The sequence below is a fragment of the Schistocerca cancellata genome, unplaced genomic scaffold (genome assembly GCF_023864275.1).
Source record: "Schistocerca cancellata isolate TAMUIC-IGC-003103 unplaced genomic scaffold, iqSchCanc2.1 HiC_scaffold_1150, whole genome shotgun sequence".
Taxonomy (NCBI): Eukaryota; Metazoa; Arthropoda; class Insecta; order Orthoptera; family Acrididae; genus Schistocerca; species Schistocerca cancellata.
This window is the reverse complement of record NW_026047149.1, coordinates 567,250-582,982: the sequence shown is the minus strand read 5'-3', so window position 1 is coordinate 582,982 and position 15,733 is coordinate 567,250. Positions and strand designations below refer to the sequence as shown.

The following is a 15,733-nucleotide window of genomic DNA, read 5'->3' as shown; positions in this document are numbered from 1 at the left end:
CCTTCGCAATGAGTGCTGCCTTCGCAAGGAGGGCTGCCTTCGAGAGGAGGGCTGCCTTCGCAGGGAGTGCTGCCTTCGCAAGGGGTAATGCCTTCGCAAGTAGTGCTGCCTTCTCAGGGAGTACTGCCTTTGCAACGAGTGCTGCCTTCCAATGAGTGCTGCCTTCGCAAGGAGTGCTGCTTTCGCAAGGAGTGCTGCCTTCGCAGGGAGTGCTGCATCCGCAAGGAGTGCTGCCTTCGCAAGGTGTGCTGCCTTCGCGAGGAGTGCTGCCTTTGCAAGGAGCGCTGCCATCGCAAGGAGTGCTGCCTTCGCTAGGAGTGCTGCCTTCGCAAGGAGGGCTGCTTCGCAAAGAGGGAGTACTGCCTTTGCAACGAGTGCTGCCTTCCAATGAGTGCTGCCTTTGCAAGGAGTGCTGCCTTCGCAAGGTGTGCTGCCTTCGCAAGGAGTGCTGCCTTCGCAACGAGGGCTGCCTTTGTAGGGAGTGCTGTCTTCATAAGGGGTTTTGCCTTCGCCAGGACTGCTGCCTTTGCAAGGAGTGCTGCCTTCGCAAGGAGAAATGCCTTCGCAAGGAGTGCTGCCTTCGCAAGGAGTGCTGCCTTTGCACAGAGTGCTGCCTTTGCAGGGAGTGCTGCCTTTGCACAGAGTGCTGCCTCCGCAAAGAGTGCTGCCTTTGCAAGGATTGCTGCCTTCGCAAGGAGTGCTGCCTTCGCTAGGAGTGCTGCCTTTGCTAGGAGTGCTGCCTTCGCTAGGAGTGCTGCCTTCGCAGGGAGAGCTGCCTACGCAGGGAGTGCTGCCTTCGCAAGGAGAGCTGCCTTCACAAGGAATGTTGCCTTCACAAGGAGTGCTGCCTTCGCAAGGAGTGCTGCCTTCGCAAGGAGTGCAGCCTTCGCACGTAGTGCTGCCTTCCCACGGAGTGCTGCCTTTGCACAGAGATCTGCATTCGCAGGGTGTGGTGCCTTCGGTAGGAGTGCTGCCTTCAAAAGGAGTACTGCCTTCGCAAGGAGTACTGCCTTCGAAAGGAGTGCTGCCTTCGCAAGGAGTGCTGCCTTCGCTAGGAGTGTTGTCTTCGCAAGGAGGGCTGTCTTCGAGAGGAGGGCTGCCTTCGCAGGGAGTGCTGCCTTCGCAAGGGGTAATGCATTTTCAATTAGTGCTGCCTTCTCAGGGAGTACTGCCTTTGCAACGAGTGCTGCCTCCCAAAGAGTGCTGCCATCACAAGGAGTGCTGCCTTCGCAAGGAGTGCTGCCTTCGCAAGGAGTGCTGCCTTCGCAAGGAGTGCTCCCTTCACAATGAGGGCTGCCTTTGCAGGGAGTGCTGCCTTCGCAAGGGCTGGTGCCTTTGCAAGCAGTGCTGCCTTTGCAAGGAGTGCTGCTTTCGCAAGGAGTGCTGCCTTCGCTAGGAATGCTGCCCTTCTAAGGAGAGCTGGCTTCGCAAGGAGTGCTGCCATCGCTAGGAGTGCTGCTTTCGCAAGGAGGGCTGACTTCGCAGGGAGTGCTGCCTTTGCAGGAAGTGCTGCCTTTGCAAGGAGTGGTGCCTTCGCAAGGAGTGCTGCCTTCGCAGGGAGTGCTGCATCCGCAAGGAGTGCTGCCTTCGCAAAGAGTGCTGCCTTTGCAAGGAGTGCTGCCTTTGCAAGGAGCGCTGCCATCGCAAGGACTGTTGCCTTCGCTAGGAGTGCTGCCTTCACAAGGAGTGCTGCCTTCGCAAGGAGTGCTGCCTTCGCAAGGAGTGCTGCCTTCGCAAGGAGTGCTGCCTACGCAGGGAGTGCTGCCTTTGCAAGGAGTGCTGCCTTCGCAAGGAGTACTGCCTTCCCAAGGAGTGCTGCGTTGGGACAGAGTGCTGCCTTCGCTAGGAGTGTTGCATTCGTACACAGTGCAGCCCTCGCAAGGAGTGCTACCTTCGCAAGGTGTGCTGCCTTTGCGAGGAGTACTGCCTTCGCAAGGAGTGCTGCCTTCGCAAGGAGTGCTGCCTTCGATAGCAGTGTTGCCTTCGCAAGGAGTGCTGCGTTCAGAATGAGTGGTGCCTCCGCAAGGGGTGATGCCTTCGCAAGGAGTGCTGCCTTTGCAAGGAGTACTGCCTTCACAAGGAGGGCTGCCTTCGCAAGGAGTGCTGCCTTCGCTAGGAGTGTTGCCCTCGCAAAGAGGGCAGCCTTCGCAAGGAGGGCTGCCTTCGCAGGGAGTACTGCCTTCGCTAGGAGTGATGTCTTCGCAAGGAGGGCTGCCTTCGAGAGGAGGGCTGCCTTCGCAGGGAGTGCTGCCTTCGCAAGGGGTAATGCCTTCGCAAGTAGTGCTGCCTTCTCAGGCAGTACTGCCTTTGCAACGAGTGCTGCCTTCCAATGAGTGCTGCCTTCCCAAGGAGTGTGCTGCTTTCGCAAGGAGGGCTGCCTTCGCAGAGAGTGCTGCCTTTGCAGGGAGTACTGCCTTCGCAAGGAATGGTGTCTTGGCAAGGAGTGCTGCCTTCGCAGGGAGTGCTGCATCTGCAACGAGTGCTGCCTTCGCAATGTGTGCTGCCTTCGCAAGGAGTGCTGCCTTTCCAAGGAGCGCTGCCATCGCAAGGAGTGCTGCCTTCGCTGGGAGTGCTGCCTTCGCAAGGAGGGGCTGCCTTCGCAAAGAGGGAGTACTGCCTTTGCAATGAGTGCTGCCTTCCAATGAGTGCTGCCTTTGCAAGGAGTGCTGCCTTCGCAAGGAGTGCTGCCTTCGCAAGGAGTGCTGCCTTTGCACAGAGTGCTGCCTTTGCAGGGAGTACTGCCTTTGCACAGAGTGCTGCCTCCGCAAGGAGTGCTGCCTTTGCATGGACTGTTGCCTTCGCAAGGAGTGCTGCCTTTGCAAGGATTGCTGCCTTCGCAAGGAGTGCTGCCTTCGCTAGGAGTGCTGCCTTTGCTAGGAGTGCTGCCTTCGCGGGGAGTGCTGCCTACGCAGGGAGAGCTGCCTTCGCAAGGAGAGCTGCCTTCACAAGGAGAGCTGCCTTTGCAAGGAGTGCTGCCTTCGCAAGGAGGTCTTCTTTCGCACGGAGTGCAGCCTTCGCACATAGTGCTGCCTTCACACAGAGTGCTTCCTTTGACAGAGTGCTGCCTTCGCAAGGAGGGCTGCCTTCGCAGGGAGTGCTGCCTATGCAGGGAGTGCTGCCTTCGCAAGGAGTGCTGACATCGCAAGGAGTGCTGCCTTCGCAGGGAGTGCTGCCTTCGCAAGGAGTGCTAACTTCGCACGGAGTGCAGCCTTCGCACAGATAGCTGCCTTCACACGGAGTGCAGCCTACGCACAGTGTGCTGCCTTCGCAATAAGTGCTGCCTTCACAGGGAGTGCTGCCTTAGCATGGGGTGGTGCCTTCGCAAGGAGTGCTGCCTTTGCAGGGAGTGCTGCCTTTGCAAGGGGTGTTGCCTTCGCAAGGAGTGCTGCGTTCACAAAGAGGGCTGCCTTCGCAAGGAGTGCTGCCTTCGCAAGGAGTGCTCCCTTCGCAAGGAGTGCTGCCTTCGCAATGAGGGCTGCCTTTGCAGCGAGTGCTGGCTTCGCAAGGGTTGGTGCCTTCGCAAGGAGTGCTGCCTCTGCAAGGAGTGCTGCCTTCGTAAGGATATATGCCTTCGCAAGGAGTGCTGCCATCACTAGGAGTGCTGCTTTGCAAGGAGGGCTGGCTTCGCAGGGACTGCTGCCTTTGCAGGCAGTGCTGCCTTTGCAAGGAGTGCTGCCTTCGTACGGAGTGCAGCCTTCGCACTTAGTGCTGCCTACCCACGGAGTGCTGCCTTTGCACAGAGATCTGCATTCGCAGGGTGTCTTCAAAAGGAGTGCTGCCTTTGCAAGGAGTACTGTCTTCGAAAGGAGTGCTGCTTTCGCAAGGAGTGCTGCCTTCGCTAGTAGTGTAGGCATCGCAAGGAGTGCTGCCTTCCAGAGGAGGGCTGCCTTCGCAGGGAGTGCTGCCTTCGAAAGGGGTAATGCATTCGCAAGTAGTGCTGCCTTCTCAGGGAGTACTGCCTTTGCAACGAGTGCTGCCTCCCAATGAGTGCTGCCTTCGAAGGAGTGCTGCCTTCGCAAGGAGTGCTGCCTTTGCATGGACTGTTGCCTTCGCAAGGAGTGCTGCCTTTGCAAGGATTGCTGCCTTCGCAAGGAGTGCTGCCTTCGCTAGGAGTGCTGCCTTTGCTAGGAGTGCTGCCTTCGCGGGGAGTGCTGCCTACGCAGGGAGAGCTGCCTTCGCAAGGAGAGCTGCCTTCACAAGGAGAGCTGCCTTTGCAAGGAGTGCTGCCTTCGCAAGGAGGTCTTCTTTCGCACGGAGTGCAGCCTTCGCACATAGTGCTGCCTTCACACAGAGTGCTTCCTTTGACAGAGTGCTGCCTTCGCAAGGAGGGCTGCCTTCGCAGGGAGTGCTGCCTATGCAGGGAGTGCTGCCTTCGCAAGGAGTGCTGACATCGCAAGGAGTGCTGCCTTCGCAGGGAGTGCTGCCTTCGCAAGGAGTGCTAACTTCGCACGGAGTGCAGCCTTCGCACAGATAGCTGCCTTCACACGGAGTGCAGCCTACGCACAGTGTGCTGCCTTCGCAATAAGTGCTGCCTTCACAGGGAGTGCTGCCTTAGCATGGGGTGGTGCCTTCGCAAGGAGTGCTGCCTTTGCAGGGAGTGCTGCCTTTGCAAGGGGTGTTGCCTTCGCAAGGAGTGCTGCGTTCACAAAGAGGGCTGCCTTCGCAAGGAGTGCTGCCTTCGCAAGGAGTGCTCCCTTCGCAAGGAGTGCTGCCTTCGCAATGAGGGCTGCCTTTGCAGCGAGTGCTGGCTTCGCAAGGGTTGGTGCCTTCGCAAGGAGTGCTGCCTCTGCTAGGAGTGCTGCCTTCGTAAGGATATATGCCTTCGCAAGGAGTGCTGCCATCACTAGGAGTGCTGCTTTGCAAGGAGGGCTGGCTTCGCAGGGACTGCTGCCTTTGCAGGCAGTGCTGCCTTTGCAAGGAGTGCTGCCTTCGTACGGAGTGCAGCCTTCGCACTTAGTGCTGCCTACCCACGGAGTGCTGCCTTTGCACAGAGATCTGCATTCGCAGGGTGTCTTCAAAAGGAGTGCTGCCTTTGCAAGGAGTACTGTCTTCGAAAGGAGTGCTGCTTTCGCAAGGAGTGCTGCCTTCGCTAGTAGTGTAGGCATCGCAAGGAGTGCTGCCTTCCAGAGGAGGGCTGCCTTCGCAGGGAGTGCTGCCTTCGAAAGGGGTAATGCATTCGCAAGTAGTGCTGCCTTCTCAGGGAGTACTGCCTTTGCAACGAGTGCTGCCTCCCAATGAGTGCTGCCTTCGAAGGAGTGCTGCCTTCGCAAGGAGTGCTGCCTTCGCAAGGAGTGCTGCCTTCTCAATGAGGGCTGCCATTGCAGGGAGTGCTGCCTTCGCAAGGGAAGGTGTCTTCGCAAGGAGTGCTGCCCTTCTAAGGAGAGCTGGCTTCACAAGGAGTGCTGCCATCGCTGGGAGAGCTGCTTTCGCAAGGAGGGCTGACTTCGCAGGGAGTGCTGCCTTCGCAGGGAGTGCAGCCTTCGAAAGGGGTAATGCATTCGCAAGTAGTGCTGCCTTCTCAGGGAGTACTGCCTTTGCAAGGAGTGCTGCCTTCCAAGGAGTGCTGCCTTCGCAAGGTGTGCTCCCTTCGCAAAGAGTGCTGTCTTCGCAAGAAGTGCTGCCTTCGCAATGAGGGCTGCCTTCGCTAGGAGTGCTGCCCTCACAAGGAGGACTGCCTTCACAAGGAGGGCTGCCTTCGCAGGGAGTGCTGCCTTCACAAGGGGTAATGCCTTCGCAGGGAGTGCTGCCTTCGCAAGGGGTGGTGCCTTCGCAAGGAGTGTTGCCTTCGCAAGGAGTGCTGCATTCACAAGGAGTGCTGCCTCCGCAAGGAGTGCTGCTTTCGCAAGGAGTACTGCCTTCACAAGGAGTACTGCCTTCGCAAGGAGTGCTGCCTTCACAAGGAGTGCTGCCTTTGCTAGGAGTGCTGTCTTCGCAAGGAGGGCTGCCTTCGAGAGGAGGGCTGCCTTCGCAAGGGGTAATGCCTTCGCAAGTAGTGCTGCCTTCTCAGGGAGTACTGCCTTTGAACGAGTGCTGCCTTCCAATGAGTGCTGCCTTCGCAAGGAGTGCTGCCTTCGCAAGGAGTGCTGCCTTCGCAAGGAGTGCTGCCTTCGCAAGGAGTGCTGCCTTCGCAATGAGGGCTGCCTTTGCAGGGAGTGCTGCCTTCGCATGGGGTGGTGCCTTCGCAAAGAGTGCTGCCTTCGCAAGGAGTGCTGCCTTCGCAAGGAGTGCTGCCTTCGCAAGGAGTGCTGCCTTTGCAAGGAGCGCTGCCATCGCAAGGAGTGCTGCCTTCGCTAGGAGTGCTGCCTTCGCAAGGAGGGCTGCCTTCACAAGTGGTGGTGCCTTCGCAAGGAGTGCTGCCTTCGCAAGGAGTGCTGCCTTCGCTAGGAATGCTGCCCTTCTAAGGAGAGCTGGCTTCGCAAGGAGTGCTGCCATCGCTAGGAGTGCTGCTTTCGCAAGGAGGGCTGACTTCGCAGGGAGTGCTGCCTTTGCAGGAAGTGCTGCCTTTGCAAGGAGTGGTGCCTTCGCAAGGAGTGCTGCCTTCGCAGGGAGTGCTGCATCCGCAAGGAGTGCTGCCTTCGCAAAGAGTGCTGCCTTTGCAAGGAGTGCTGCCTTTGCAAGGAGCGCTGCCATCGCAAGGACTGTTGCCTTCGCTAGGAGTGCTGCCTTCACAAGGAGTGCTGCCTTCGCAAGGAGTGCTGCCTTCGCAAGGAGTGCTGCCTTCGCAAGGAGTGCTGCCTACGCAGGGAGTGCTGCCTTCGCAAGGAGTGCTGCCTTCGCAAGGAGTACTGCCTTCCCAAGGAGTGCTGCGTTGGGACAGAGTGCTGCCTTCGCTAGGAGTGTTGCATTCGTACACAGTGCAGCCCTCGCAAGGAGTGCTACCTTCGCAAGGTGTGCTGCCTTTGCGAGGAGTACTGCCTTCGCAAGGAGTGCTGCCTTCGCAAGGAGTGCTGCCTTCGATAGCAGTGTTGCCTTCGCAAGGAGTGCTGCGTTCAGAATGAGTGGTGCCTCCGCAAGGGGTGATGCCTTCGCAAGGAGTGCTGCCTTTGCAAGGAGTACTGCCTTCACAAGGAGGGCTGCCTTCGCAAGGAGTGCTGCCTTCGCTAGGAGTGTTGCCCTCGCAAAGAGGGCTGCCTTCGCAAGGAGGGCTGCCTTCGCAGGGAGTACTGCCTTCGCTAGGAGTGATGTCTTCGCAAGGAGGGCTGCCTTCGAGAGGAGGGCTGCCTTCGCAGGGAGTGCTGCCTTCGCAAGGGGTAATGCCTTCGCAAGTAGTGCTGCCTTCTCAGGCAGTACTGCCTTTGCAACGAGTGCTGCCTTCCAATGAGTGCTGCCTTCCCAAGGAGTGTGCTGCTTTCGCAAGGAGGGCTGCCTTCGCAGAGAGTGCTGCCTTTGCAGGGAGTACTGCCTTCGCAAGGAATGGTGTCTTGGCAAGGAGTGCTGCCTTCGCAGGGAGTGCTGCATCTGCAACGAGTGCTGCCTTCGCAATGTGTGCTGCCTTCGCAAGGAGTGCTGCCTTTCCAAGGAGCGCTGCCATCGCAAGGAGTGCTGCCTTCGCTGGGAGTGCTGCCTTCGCAAGGAGGGGCTGCCTTCGCAAAGAGGGAGTACTGCCTTTGCAATGAGTGCTGCCTTCCAATGAGTGCTGCCTTTGCAAGGAGTGCTGCCTTCGCAAGGAGTGCTGCCTTCGCAAGGAGTGCTGCCTTCGCAACGGGGGCTGCCTTTGTAGGGAGTGCTGTCTTCGTAAGGAGTTTTCCCTTGCCAGGAGTGCTGCCTTTGCAAGAAGTGCTGCCTTTGCAAGGAGTGCTGCCTTTGCAAGGAGTGCTGCCTTCGCAAGGAGTGCTGCCTTCGCAAGGAGTGCTGCCTTCACAAGGAGTGCTGCCTTTGCACAGAGTGCTGCCTTTGCAGGGAGTACTGCCTTTGCACAGAGTGCTGCCTCCGCAAGGAGTGCTGCCTTTGCATGGACTGTTGCCTTCGCAAGGAGTGCTGCCTTTGCAAGGATTGCTGCCTTCGCAAGGAGTGCTGCCTTCGCTAGGAGTGCTGCCTTTGCTAGGAGTGCTGCCTTCGCGGGGAGTGCTGCCTACGCAGGGAGAGCTGCCTTCGCAAGGAGAGCTGCCTTCACAAGGAGAGCTGCCATTGCAAGGAGTGCTGCCTTCGCAAGGAGGTCTTCTTTCGCACGGAGTGCAGCCTTCGCACATAGTGCTGCCTTCACACAGAGTGCTTCCTTTGACAGAGTGCTGCCTTCGCAAGGAGGGCTGCCTTCGCAGGGAGTGCTGCCTATGCAGGGAGTGCTGCCTTCGCAAGGAGTGCTGACATCGCAAGGAGTGCTGCCTTCGCAGGGAGTGCTGCCTTCGCAAGGAGTGCTAACTTCGCACGGAGTGCAGCCTTCGCACAGATAGCTGCCTTCACACGGAGTGCAGCCTACGCACAGTGTGCTGCCTTCGCAATAAGTGCTGCCTTCACAGGGAGTGCTGCCTTAGCATGGGGTGGTGCCTTCGCAAGGAGTGCTGCCTTTGCAGGGAGTGCTGCCTTTGCAAGGGGTGTTGCCTTCGCAAGGAGTGCTGCGTTCACAAAGAGGGCTGCCTTCGCAAGGAGTGCTGCCTTCGCAAGGAGTGCTCCCTTCGCAAGGAGTGCTGCCTTCGCAATGAGGGCTGCCTTTGCAGCGAGTGCTGGCTTCGCAAGGGTTGGTGCCTTCGCAAGGAGTGCTGCCTCTGCAAGGAGTGCTGCCTTCGTAAGGATATATGCCTTCGCAAGGAGTGCTGCCATCACTAGGAGTGCTGCTTTGCAAGGAGGGCTGGCTTCGCAGGGACTGCTGCCTTTGCAGGCAGTGCTGCCTTTGCAAGGAGTGCTGCCTTCGTACGGAGTGCAGCCTTCGCACTTAGTGCTGCCTACCCACGGAGTGCTGCCTTTGCACAGAGATCTGCATTCGCAGGGTGTCTTCAAAAGGAGTGCTGCCTTTGCAAGGAGTACTGTCTTCGAAAGGAGTGCTGCTTTCGCAAGGAGTGCTGCCTTCGCTAGGAGTGTAGGCATCGCAAGGAGTGCTGCCTTCCAGAGGAGGGCTGCCTTCGCAGGGAGTGCTGCCTTCGAAAGGGGTAATGCATTCGCAAGTAGTGCTGCCTTCTCAGGGAGTACTGCCTTTGCAACGAGTGCTGCCTCCCAATGAGTGCTGCCTTCGAAGGAGTGCTGCCTTCGCAAGGAGTGCTGCCTTCGCAAGGAGTGCTGCCTTCTCAATGAGGGCTGCCATTGCAGGGAGTGCTGCCTTCGCAAGGGAAGGTGTCTTCGCAAGGAGTGCTGCCCTTCTAAGGAGAGCTGGCTTCACAAGGAGTGCTGCCATCGCTGGGAGAGCTGCTTTCGCAAGGAGGGCTGACTTCGCAGGGAGTGCTGCCTTCGCAGGGAGTGCAGCCTTCGAAAGGGGTAATGCATTCGCAAGTAGTGCTGCCTTCTCAGGGAGTACTGCCTTTGCAAGGAGTGCTGCCTTCCAAGGAGTGCTGCCTTCGCAAGGTGTGCTCCCTTCGCAAAGAGTGCTGTCTTCGCAAGAAGTGCTGCCTTCGCAATGAGGGCTGCCTTCGCTAGGAGTGCTGCCCTCACAAGGAGGACTGCCTTCACAAGGAGGGCTGCCTTCGCAGGGAGTGCTGCCTTCACAAGGGGTAATGCCTTCGCAGGGAGTGCTGCCTTCGCAAGGGGTGGTGCCTTCGCAAGGAGTGTTGCCTTCGCAAGGAGTGCTGCATTCACAAGGAGTGCTGCCTCCGCAAGGAGTGCTGCTTTCGCAAGGAGTACTGCCTTCACAAGGAGTACTGCCTTCGCAAGGAGTGCTGCCTTCACAAGGAGTGCTGCCTTTGCTAGGAGTGCTGTCTTCGCAAGGAGGGCTGCCTTCGAGAGGAGGGCTGCCTTCGCAAGGGGTAATGCCTTCGCAAGTAGTGCTGCCTTCTCAGGGAGTACTGCCTTTGAACGAGTGCTGCCTTCCAATGAGTGCTGCCTTCGCAAGGAGTGCTGCCTTCGCAAGGAGTGCTGCCTTCGCAAGGAGTGCTGCCTTCGCAAGGAGTGCTGCCTTCGCAATGAGGGCTGCCTTTGCAGGGAGTGCTGCCTTCGCATGGGGTGGTGCCTTCGCAAAGAGTGCTGCCTTCGCAAGGAGTGCTGCCTTCGCAAGGAGTGCTGCCTTCGCAAGGAGTGCTGCCTTTGCAAGGAGCGCTGCCATCGCAAGGAGTGCTGCCTTCGCTAGGAGTGCTGCCTTCGCAAGGAGGGCTGCCTTCACAAGTGGTGGTGCCTTCGCAAGGAGTGCTGCCTTCGCAAGGAGTGCTGCCTTCGCTAGGAGTGCTGCCCTTCTAAGGAGAGCTACCTTCGCAAGGAGTGCTGCCTTCGCTAGGAGTGCTGTTTTTCGCAAGGAGGTCTGCCTTCGCAGGGAGTGCTGCCTTTGCAGGGAGTGCTGCCTTCGCAAGGAGTGGTGCCTTCGCAAGGAGTGCTGCCTTCGCAGGGAGTGCTGCATCCGCAAGGAGTGCTGCCTTCGCAAGTTGTGCTGCCTTCGCAAGGAGTGCTGCCTTTGCAAGGAGTGCTGCCATCGCAAGGAGTGCTGCCTTCGCTAGGAGTGCTGCCTTCGCAAGGAGGGCTGCCTTCGCAAAGAGGGCTGCCTTCGCAGGGAGTGCTGCCTTCGCAAAGAGTAATGCCTTCGCAAGTAGTTCTGCTTTCGCAGGGAGTACTGCCTTTGCAAGGAGTGCTGCCTTCAAGGAGTGCTGGCTTCGCAAGGAGTGCTGCCTTCGCAAGGAGTGCTCCCTTCGCAAGGAGTGCTGCCTTCGCAAGGAGTGCTTCCTTCGCAAGGAGTGGTGCCTATGCACATAGTGCTGCCTTCGCACAGGTTGCTGCCTTTGCATGAAGTGCTGCCTTCGCACAGAGTGCAGCCTTCGCATGGAGTGCTGCTTTTGCTCAGAGTGCTGCCTTCGCAAGGTGTCCTGCCTTCGCAAGGAGTGCTGCCTTCGCCAGGAGTGCTGCCTTCGCCAGGAGTGCTGCCTTCGCAACGAGTGCTGCCTTCGCAAGGGGTGCTGCCTACAAAAGGAGTGCTGCCCTCGTAAGGAGTTCTGCCTTCGCAAGGAGTGCTGCCTTCGCAAGGAATGCTCCCTTCTCACGGAGTGCTGCCTTTGCACAGAATGCTGCCTTCGCAAGGACGTCTGCCTTTGCACAGAGTGCTGCCTTTGCACAGAGTGCTACCTTCGCAAGGAGTGCTGCCTTCGCTACCAGTGTTGCCTTCGCAAGGAGTGCTGCGTTCAGAAGGAGTGGTGCCTCCGCAAGGAGTGCTGCCTTCACAAGGAGTGCTGCCTTTGCAACGAGTACTGCCTTCGCAAGGAGTGCTGCCTTCGCAAGGAGTGCTGCCTTCGCTAGGAGTACTGCCCTCACAAGGAGGACTGCCTTCACAAGGAGGGCTGCCTTCGCAGGGAGTGCTGCCTTCACAAGGGGTAATGCCTTCGCAGGGAGTGCTGCCTTCGCAAGGGGTGGTGCCTTCGCAAGGAGTGTTGCCTTCGCAAGGAGTGCTGCATTCACAAGGAGTGCTGCCTCCGCAAGGAGTGCTGCTTTCGCAAGGAGTACTGCCTTTGCAAGGAGTACTGCCTTCGCAAGGAGTGCTGCCTTCACAAGGAGTGCTGCCTTCGCTAGGAGTGCTGTCTTCGCAAGGAGGGCTGCCTTCGAGAGGAGGGCTGCCTTCGCAAGGGGTAATGCCTTCGCAAGTAGTGCTGCCTTCTCAGGGAGTACTGCCTTTGAACGAGTGCTGCCTTCCAATGAGTGCTGCCTTCGCAAGGAGTGCTGCCTTCGCAAGGAGTGCTGCCTTCGCAAGGAGTGCTGCCTTCGCAAGGAGTGCTGCCTTCGCAATGAGGGCTGCCTTTGCAGGGAGTGCTGCCTTCGCAAGGGGTGGTGCCTTCGCAAAGAGTGCTGCCTTCGCAAGGAGTGCTGCCTTCGCAAGGAGTGCTGCCTTCACAATGAGGGCTGCCTTTGCTGGGAGTGCTGGCTTCACAAGGGGTGGTGAATCCGCAAGGATTGCTGCCTTCGCAGGGAGTGCTGCCTTCGCAAGGAGTGGTGCCTATGCACATAGTGCTGCCTTCGCACAGGTTGCTCCCTTTGCACGGAGTGCTGCCTTCGCACAGAGTGCAGCCTTCGCATGGAGTGCTGCTTTTGCTGAGAGTGCTGCCTTCGCAAGGAGTGCAGCCATCGCAAGGAGTGCTGCCTTCGCAAGGAGTGCTTCCCTCGCAAGGAGTGCTGCCTTCGAAAGGAGTGCTGCCTTCGCAAGGAGTCCTGCCTTCGCAAGGAGTGCTGCCTTCGCCAGGAGTGCTGCCTTCGCCAGGAGTGCTGCCTTCGCTACGAGTGCTGCCTTCGCAAGGGGTGCTGCCTACAAAAGGAGTGCTGCCCTCGTAAGGAGTTCTGCCTTCGCAAGGAGTGCTGCCTTTGCAAGGAATGCTACCTTCTCACAGAGTGCTGCCTTTGCACAGAATGCTGCCTTCACAAGGACTGCTGCCTTTGCACAGATTGCTGCCTTTGCACAGAGTGCTGCCTCCGCAAGGAGTGCTGCCTTTGGATGGACTGTTGCCTTCGCAAGGAGTGCTGCCTTTGCAAGGATTGCTGCCTTCGCAAGGAGTGCTGCCTTCGCTAGGAGTGCTGCCTTCGCTAGGAGTGCTGCCTTCGCTAGGAGTGCTGCCTTCGCAGGCAGTGCTGCCTACGCAGGGAGTGCTGCCTTCGCAAGGAGAGCTGCCTTCACAAGGAATGCTGCCTTTGCAAGGATTGCTGCCTTCGCAAGGAGTGCTGCCTTCGCTAGGAGTGCTGCCCTTCTAAGGAGAGCTGGCTTCGCAAGGAGTGCTGCCATCGCTAGGAGTGCTGCTTTCGCAAGGAGGGCTGACTTCGCAGGGAGTGCTGCCGTTGCAAGGAGTGCTGCCTTCGCAAGGAGTGGTGCCTTCGCAAGGAGTGCTGCCTTCGCAGGGAGTGCTGCATCCGCAAGGAGTGCTGCCTTCGCAAGGTGTGCTGCCTTCGCAAGAAGTGCTGCCTTTGCAAGGAGTGCTACCTTCGCAAGGAGTGCTGCCTTCGCTAGGAGTGCTGCCCTTCTAAGGAGATCTGGCTTCGCAAGGAGTGCTGCCTTCGCTAGGAGTGCTGCTTTCGCAAGGAGTGCTGCCTTCGCAAGGAATGCTGCCTTCCCAAGGAGTTCTGCCTTGGGACCGAGTGCTGCCTTCCCTAGGAGTGTTGCCTTCGTACAGAGTGCAGCCTTCACAAGGTGCTGCCTTCGCAAGGTGTGCTGCCTTTGCAAGGAGTACTGCCTTCGCAAGGAGTGCTGCCTTCGCAAGGAGTGCTGCCTTCGCTAGCAGTGTTGCCTTCGCAAGGAGTACTGCGTTCAGAAGGAGTGGTGCCTCCGCAAGGAGTGCTGCCTTCGCAAGGAGTGCTGCCTTTGCAAGGAGTACTGCCTTCGCAAGGAGTGCTGTCTTCGCAAGGAGTGCTGCCTTCGCTAGGAGTGCTGCCCTCACAAGGAGGGCTGCCTTCGCAAGGAGTGCTGCCTTTGCAACGAGTACTGCCTTCGCAAGGAGTGCTGCCTTCGCAAGGAGTGCTGCCTTCGCTAGGAGTGCTGCCCTCACAAGGAGGGCTGCCTTCGCAAGGAGGGCTGCCTTCGCAGGGAGTGCTGCCTTCACAAGGGGTAATGCCTTTGCAGGGACTGCTGCCTTCGCAAGGGGTGGTGCCTTCGCAAGGAGTGTTGCCTTCGCAAGGAGTGCTGCATTCACAAGGAGTGCTGCCTCCGCAAGGAGTGCTGCTTTCACAAGGAGTACTGCCTTCGCAAGGAGTACTGCTTTCGCAAGGAGTGCTGCCTTCACAAGGAGTGCTGCCTTCGCTAGGAGTGCTGACTTCGCAAGGAGGGCTGCCTTCGAGAGGTGGGCTGCCTTCGCAAGGGGTAATGCCTTCGCAAGTAGTGCTGCCTTCTCAGGGAGTACTGCCTTTGAACGAGTGCTGCCTTCCAATGAGTGCTGCCTTCGCAAGGAGTGCTGCCTTCGCAATGAGGGCTGCCTTTGCAGGGAGTGCTGCCTTCGCAAGGGGTGGTGCCTTCACAAAGAGTGCTGCCTTCGCAAGGAGTGCTGCCTTCGCAAGGAGTGCTACCTTCGCAAGGAGTGCTGCCTTCGCAATGAGGGCTGCCTTTGCTGGGAGTGCTGCCTTCGCAAGGGGTGGTGCCTTCGCAAGGAGTGCTGCATTTGCAAGGAGTGCTGCCTTCGCAAGGAGATATGCCTTCGCAAGGAGTGCTGCCTTCGCTAGGAGTGCTGCCCTTCTAAGGAGAGCTACCTTCGCAAGGAGTGCTGCCTTCGCTAGGAGTGCTGCTTTCGCAAGGAGGGCTGCCTTCGCAGGGAGTGCTGCCTTTGCAGGGAGTGCTGCCTTCGCAAGGAGTGGTGCCTTCGCAAGGAGTGCTGCCTTCGCAGGGAGCGCTGCATATGCAAGGAGTGCTGCCTTCGCAAGGTGTGCTGCCTTCGCAAGGAGTGCTGCCTTTGCAAGGAGCGCTGCCATCGCAAGGAGTGCTGCCTTCGCTAGGAGTGCTGCCTTCGCAAGGAGGGCTGCCTTCGCAAAGAGGGCTGCCTTCGAAGGGAGTGCTGCCTTCGCAACGAGTAATGCCTTCGCAAGTAGTTCTGCTTTCGCAGGGAGTACTGCCTTTGCAAGGAGTGCTGCCTTCCAAGGAGTGCTGCCTTCGCAAGGTGTGCTGCCTTCGCAAGGAGTGCTGCCTTTGCAAGGAGCGCTGCCATCGCAAGGAGTGCTGCCTTCGCTAGGAGTGCTGCCTTCGCAAGGAGGGCTGCCTTCACAAGTGGTGGTGCCTTCGCAAGGAGTGCTGCCTTTGCAAGGAGTGCTGCCTTCGCAAGGAGATATGCCTTCGCAAGGAGTGCTGCCTTCGCTAGGAGTGCTGCCCTTCTAAGGAGAGCTACCTTCGCAAGGAGTGCTGCCTTCGCTAGGAGTGCTGTTTTTCGCAAGGAGGTCTGCCTTCGCAGGGAGTGCTGCCTTTGCAGGGAGTGCTGCCTTCGCAAGGAGTGGTGCCTTCGCAAGGAGTGCTGCCTTCGCAGGGAGTGCTGCATCCGCAAGGAGTGCTGCCTTCGCAAGGTGTGCTGCCTTCGCAAGGAGTGCTGCCTTTGCAAGGAGCGCTGCCATCGCAAGGAGTGCTGCCTTCGCTAGGAGTGCTGCCTTCGCAAGGAGGGCTACCTTCGCAAAGAGGGCTGCCTTCGCAGGGAGTGCTGCCTTCGCAAAGAGTAATGCCATCGCAAGTAGTTCTGCTTTCGCAGGGAGTACTGCCTTTGCAAGGAGTGCTGCCTTCCAAGGAGTGCTGCCTTCGCAAGGAGTGCTGCCTTCGCAAGGAGTGCTCCCTTCGCAAGGAGTGCTGCCTTCGCAAGGAGTGCTGCCTTCGCAAGGAGTGGTGCCTATGCACATAGTGCTGCCTTCGCACAGGTTGCTGCCTTTGCACGGAGTGCTGCCTTCGCACAGAGTGCAGCCTTCGCATGGAGTGCTGCTTTTGCTCAGAGTGCTGCCTTCGCAAGGTGTCCTGCCTTCGCAAGGAGTGCTGCCTTCGCCAGGAGTGCTGCCTTCGCCAGGAGTGCTGCCTTCGCAACGAGTGCTGCCTTCGCAAGGGGTGCTGCCTACATAAGGAGTGCTGCCCTCGTAAGGAGTTCTGCCTTCGCAAGGAGTGCTGCCTTCGCAAGTTGTGCTCCCTTCGCAAAGAGTGCTGTCTTCGCAAGGAGTGCTGCCTTCGCAAGGAGTG

General features: G+C 58.7%; 6 protein-coding genes across 6 annotated transcripts; all 6 read left to right on the top strand.

Moving 5' to 3' along the window:
- The first annotated feature begins 387 nt into the window (after positions 1-387).
- On the top strand, positions 388-1,290 carry LOC126160024 (uncharacterized). The gene has a single exon (XM_049916831.1). The coding sequence runs from the start codon at positions 388-390 to the stop codon at positions 1,288-1,290; it is 903 nt and encodes a 300-aa protein (XP_049772788.1).
- On the top strand, positions 1,287-2,333 carry LOC126160023 (trophinin-like). Its single transcript, XM_049916830.1, has one exon. The coding sequence runs from the start codon at positions 1,287-1,289 to the stop codon at positions 2,331-2,333; it is 1,047 nt and encodes a 348-aa protein (XP_049772787.1).
- Positions 2,334-2,425: 92 nt separating this feature from the next.
- On the top strand, positions 2,426-5,238 carry LOC126160022 (trophinin-like). The gene is made up of 3 exons (XM_049916829.1): positions 2,426-2,980; positions 3,058-3,927; positions 4,309-5,238. The coding sequence occupies exons 1-3, from the start codon at positions 2,426-2,428 to the stop codon at positions 5,236-5,238; spliced, it is 2,355 nt and encodes a 784-aa protein (XP_049772786.1).
- Positions 5,239-5,725: 487 nt separating this feature from the next.
- On the top strand, positions 5,726-7,321 carry LOC126160021 (trophinin-like). Its single transcript, XM_049916827.1, has one exon. The coding sequence runs from the start codon at positions 5,726-5,728 to the stop codon at positions 7,319-7,321; it is 1,596 nt and encodes a 531-aa protein (XP_049772784.1).
- Positions 7,322-10,890: 3,569 nt separating this feature from the next.
- LOC126160020 (keratin-associated protein 4-3-like) lies at positions 10,891-11,361 on the top strand. Its single transcript, XM_049916826.1, has one exon. It carries the CDS (start codon positions 10,891-10,893, stop codon positions 11,359-11,361), a length of 471 nt encoding a protein of 156 aa, XP_049772783.1.
- Positions 11,362-11,438: 77 nt separating this feature from the next.
- LOC126160019 (uncharacterized) lies at positions 11,439-13,319 on the top strand. Its single transcript, XM_049916825.1, has one exon. It carries the CDS (start codon positions 11,439-11,441, stop codon positions 13,317-13,319), a length of 1,881 nt encoding a protein of 626 aa, XP_049772782.1.
- Positions 13,320-15,733: the final 2,414 nt, after the last annotated feature.

Excerpts from the sequence above, each read along its gene's own strand:
- LOC126160024 (XM_049916831.1), top strand. The coding sequence starts at position 388 with ATGAGTGCTGCCTTTGCAAGGAGTGCTGCCTTCGCAAGGTGTGCTGCC.
- LOC126160023 (XM_049916830.1), top strand. The coding sequence starts at position 1,287 with ATGAGGGCTGCCTTTGCAGGGAGTGCTGCCTTCGCAAGGGCTGGTGCC.
- LOC126160022 (XM_049916829.1), top strand. The coding sequence starts at position 2,426 with ATGGTGTCTTGGCAAGGAGTGCTGCCTTCGCAGGGAGTGCTGCATCTG. Across the intron at positions 2,981-3,057 it reads TTGCAAGGAGTGCTGCCTTC|AGTGCTGCCTTCGCAAGGAG; the intron begins GCAAGGAGGTCT and ends TTCCTTTGACAG. Across the intron at positions 3,928-4,308 it reads TCGAAAGGGGTAATGCATTC|AGTGCTGCCTTCGCAAGGAG; the intron begins GCAAGTAGTGCT and ends TTCCTTTGACAG.
- LOC126160021 (XM_049916827.1), top strand. The coding sequence starts at position 5,726 with ATGCCTTCGCAGGGAGTGCTGCCTTCGCAAGGGGTGGTGCCTTCGCAA.
- LOC126160020 (XM_049916826.1), top strand. The coding sequence starts at position 10,891 with ATGGAGTGCTGCTTTTGCTCAGAGTGCTGCCTTCGCAAGGTGTCCTGC.
- LOC126160019 (XM_049916825.1), top strand. The coding sequence starts at position 11,439 with ATGCCTTCGCAGGGAGTGCTGCCTTCGCAAGGGGTGGTGCCTTCGCAA.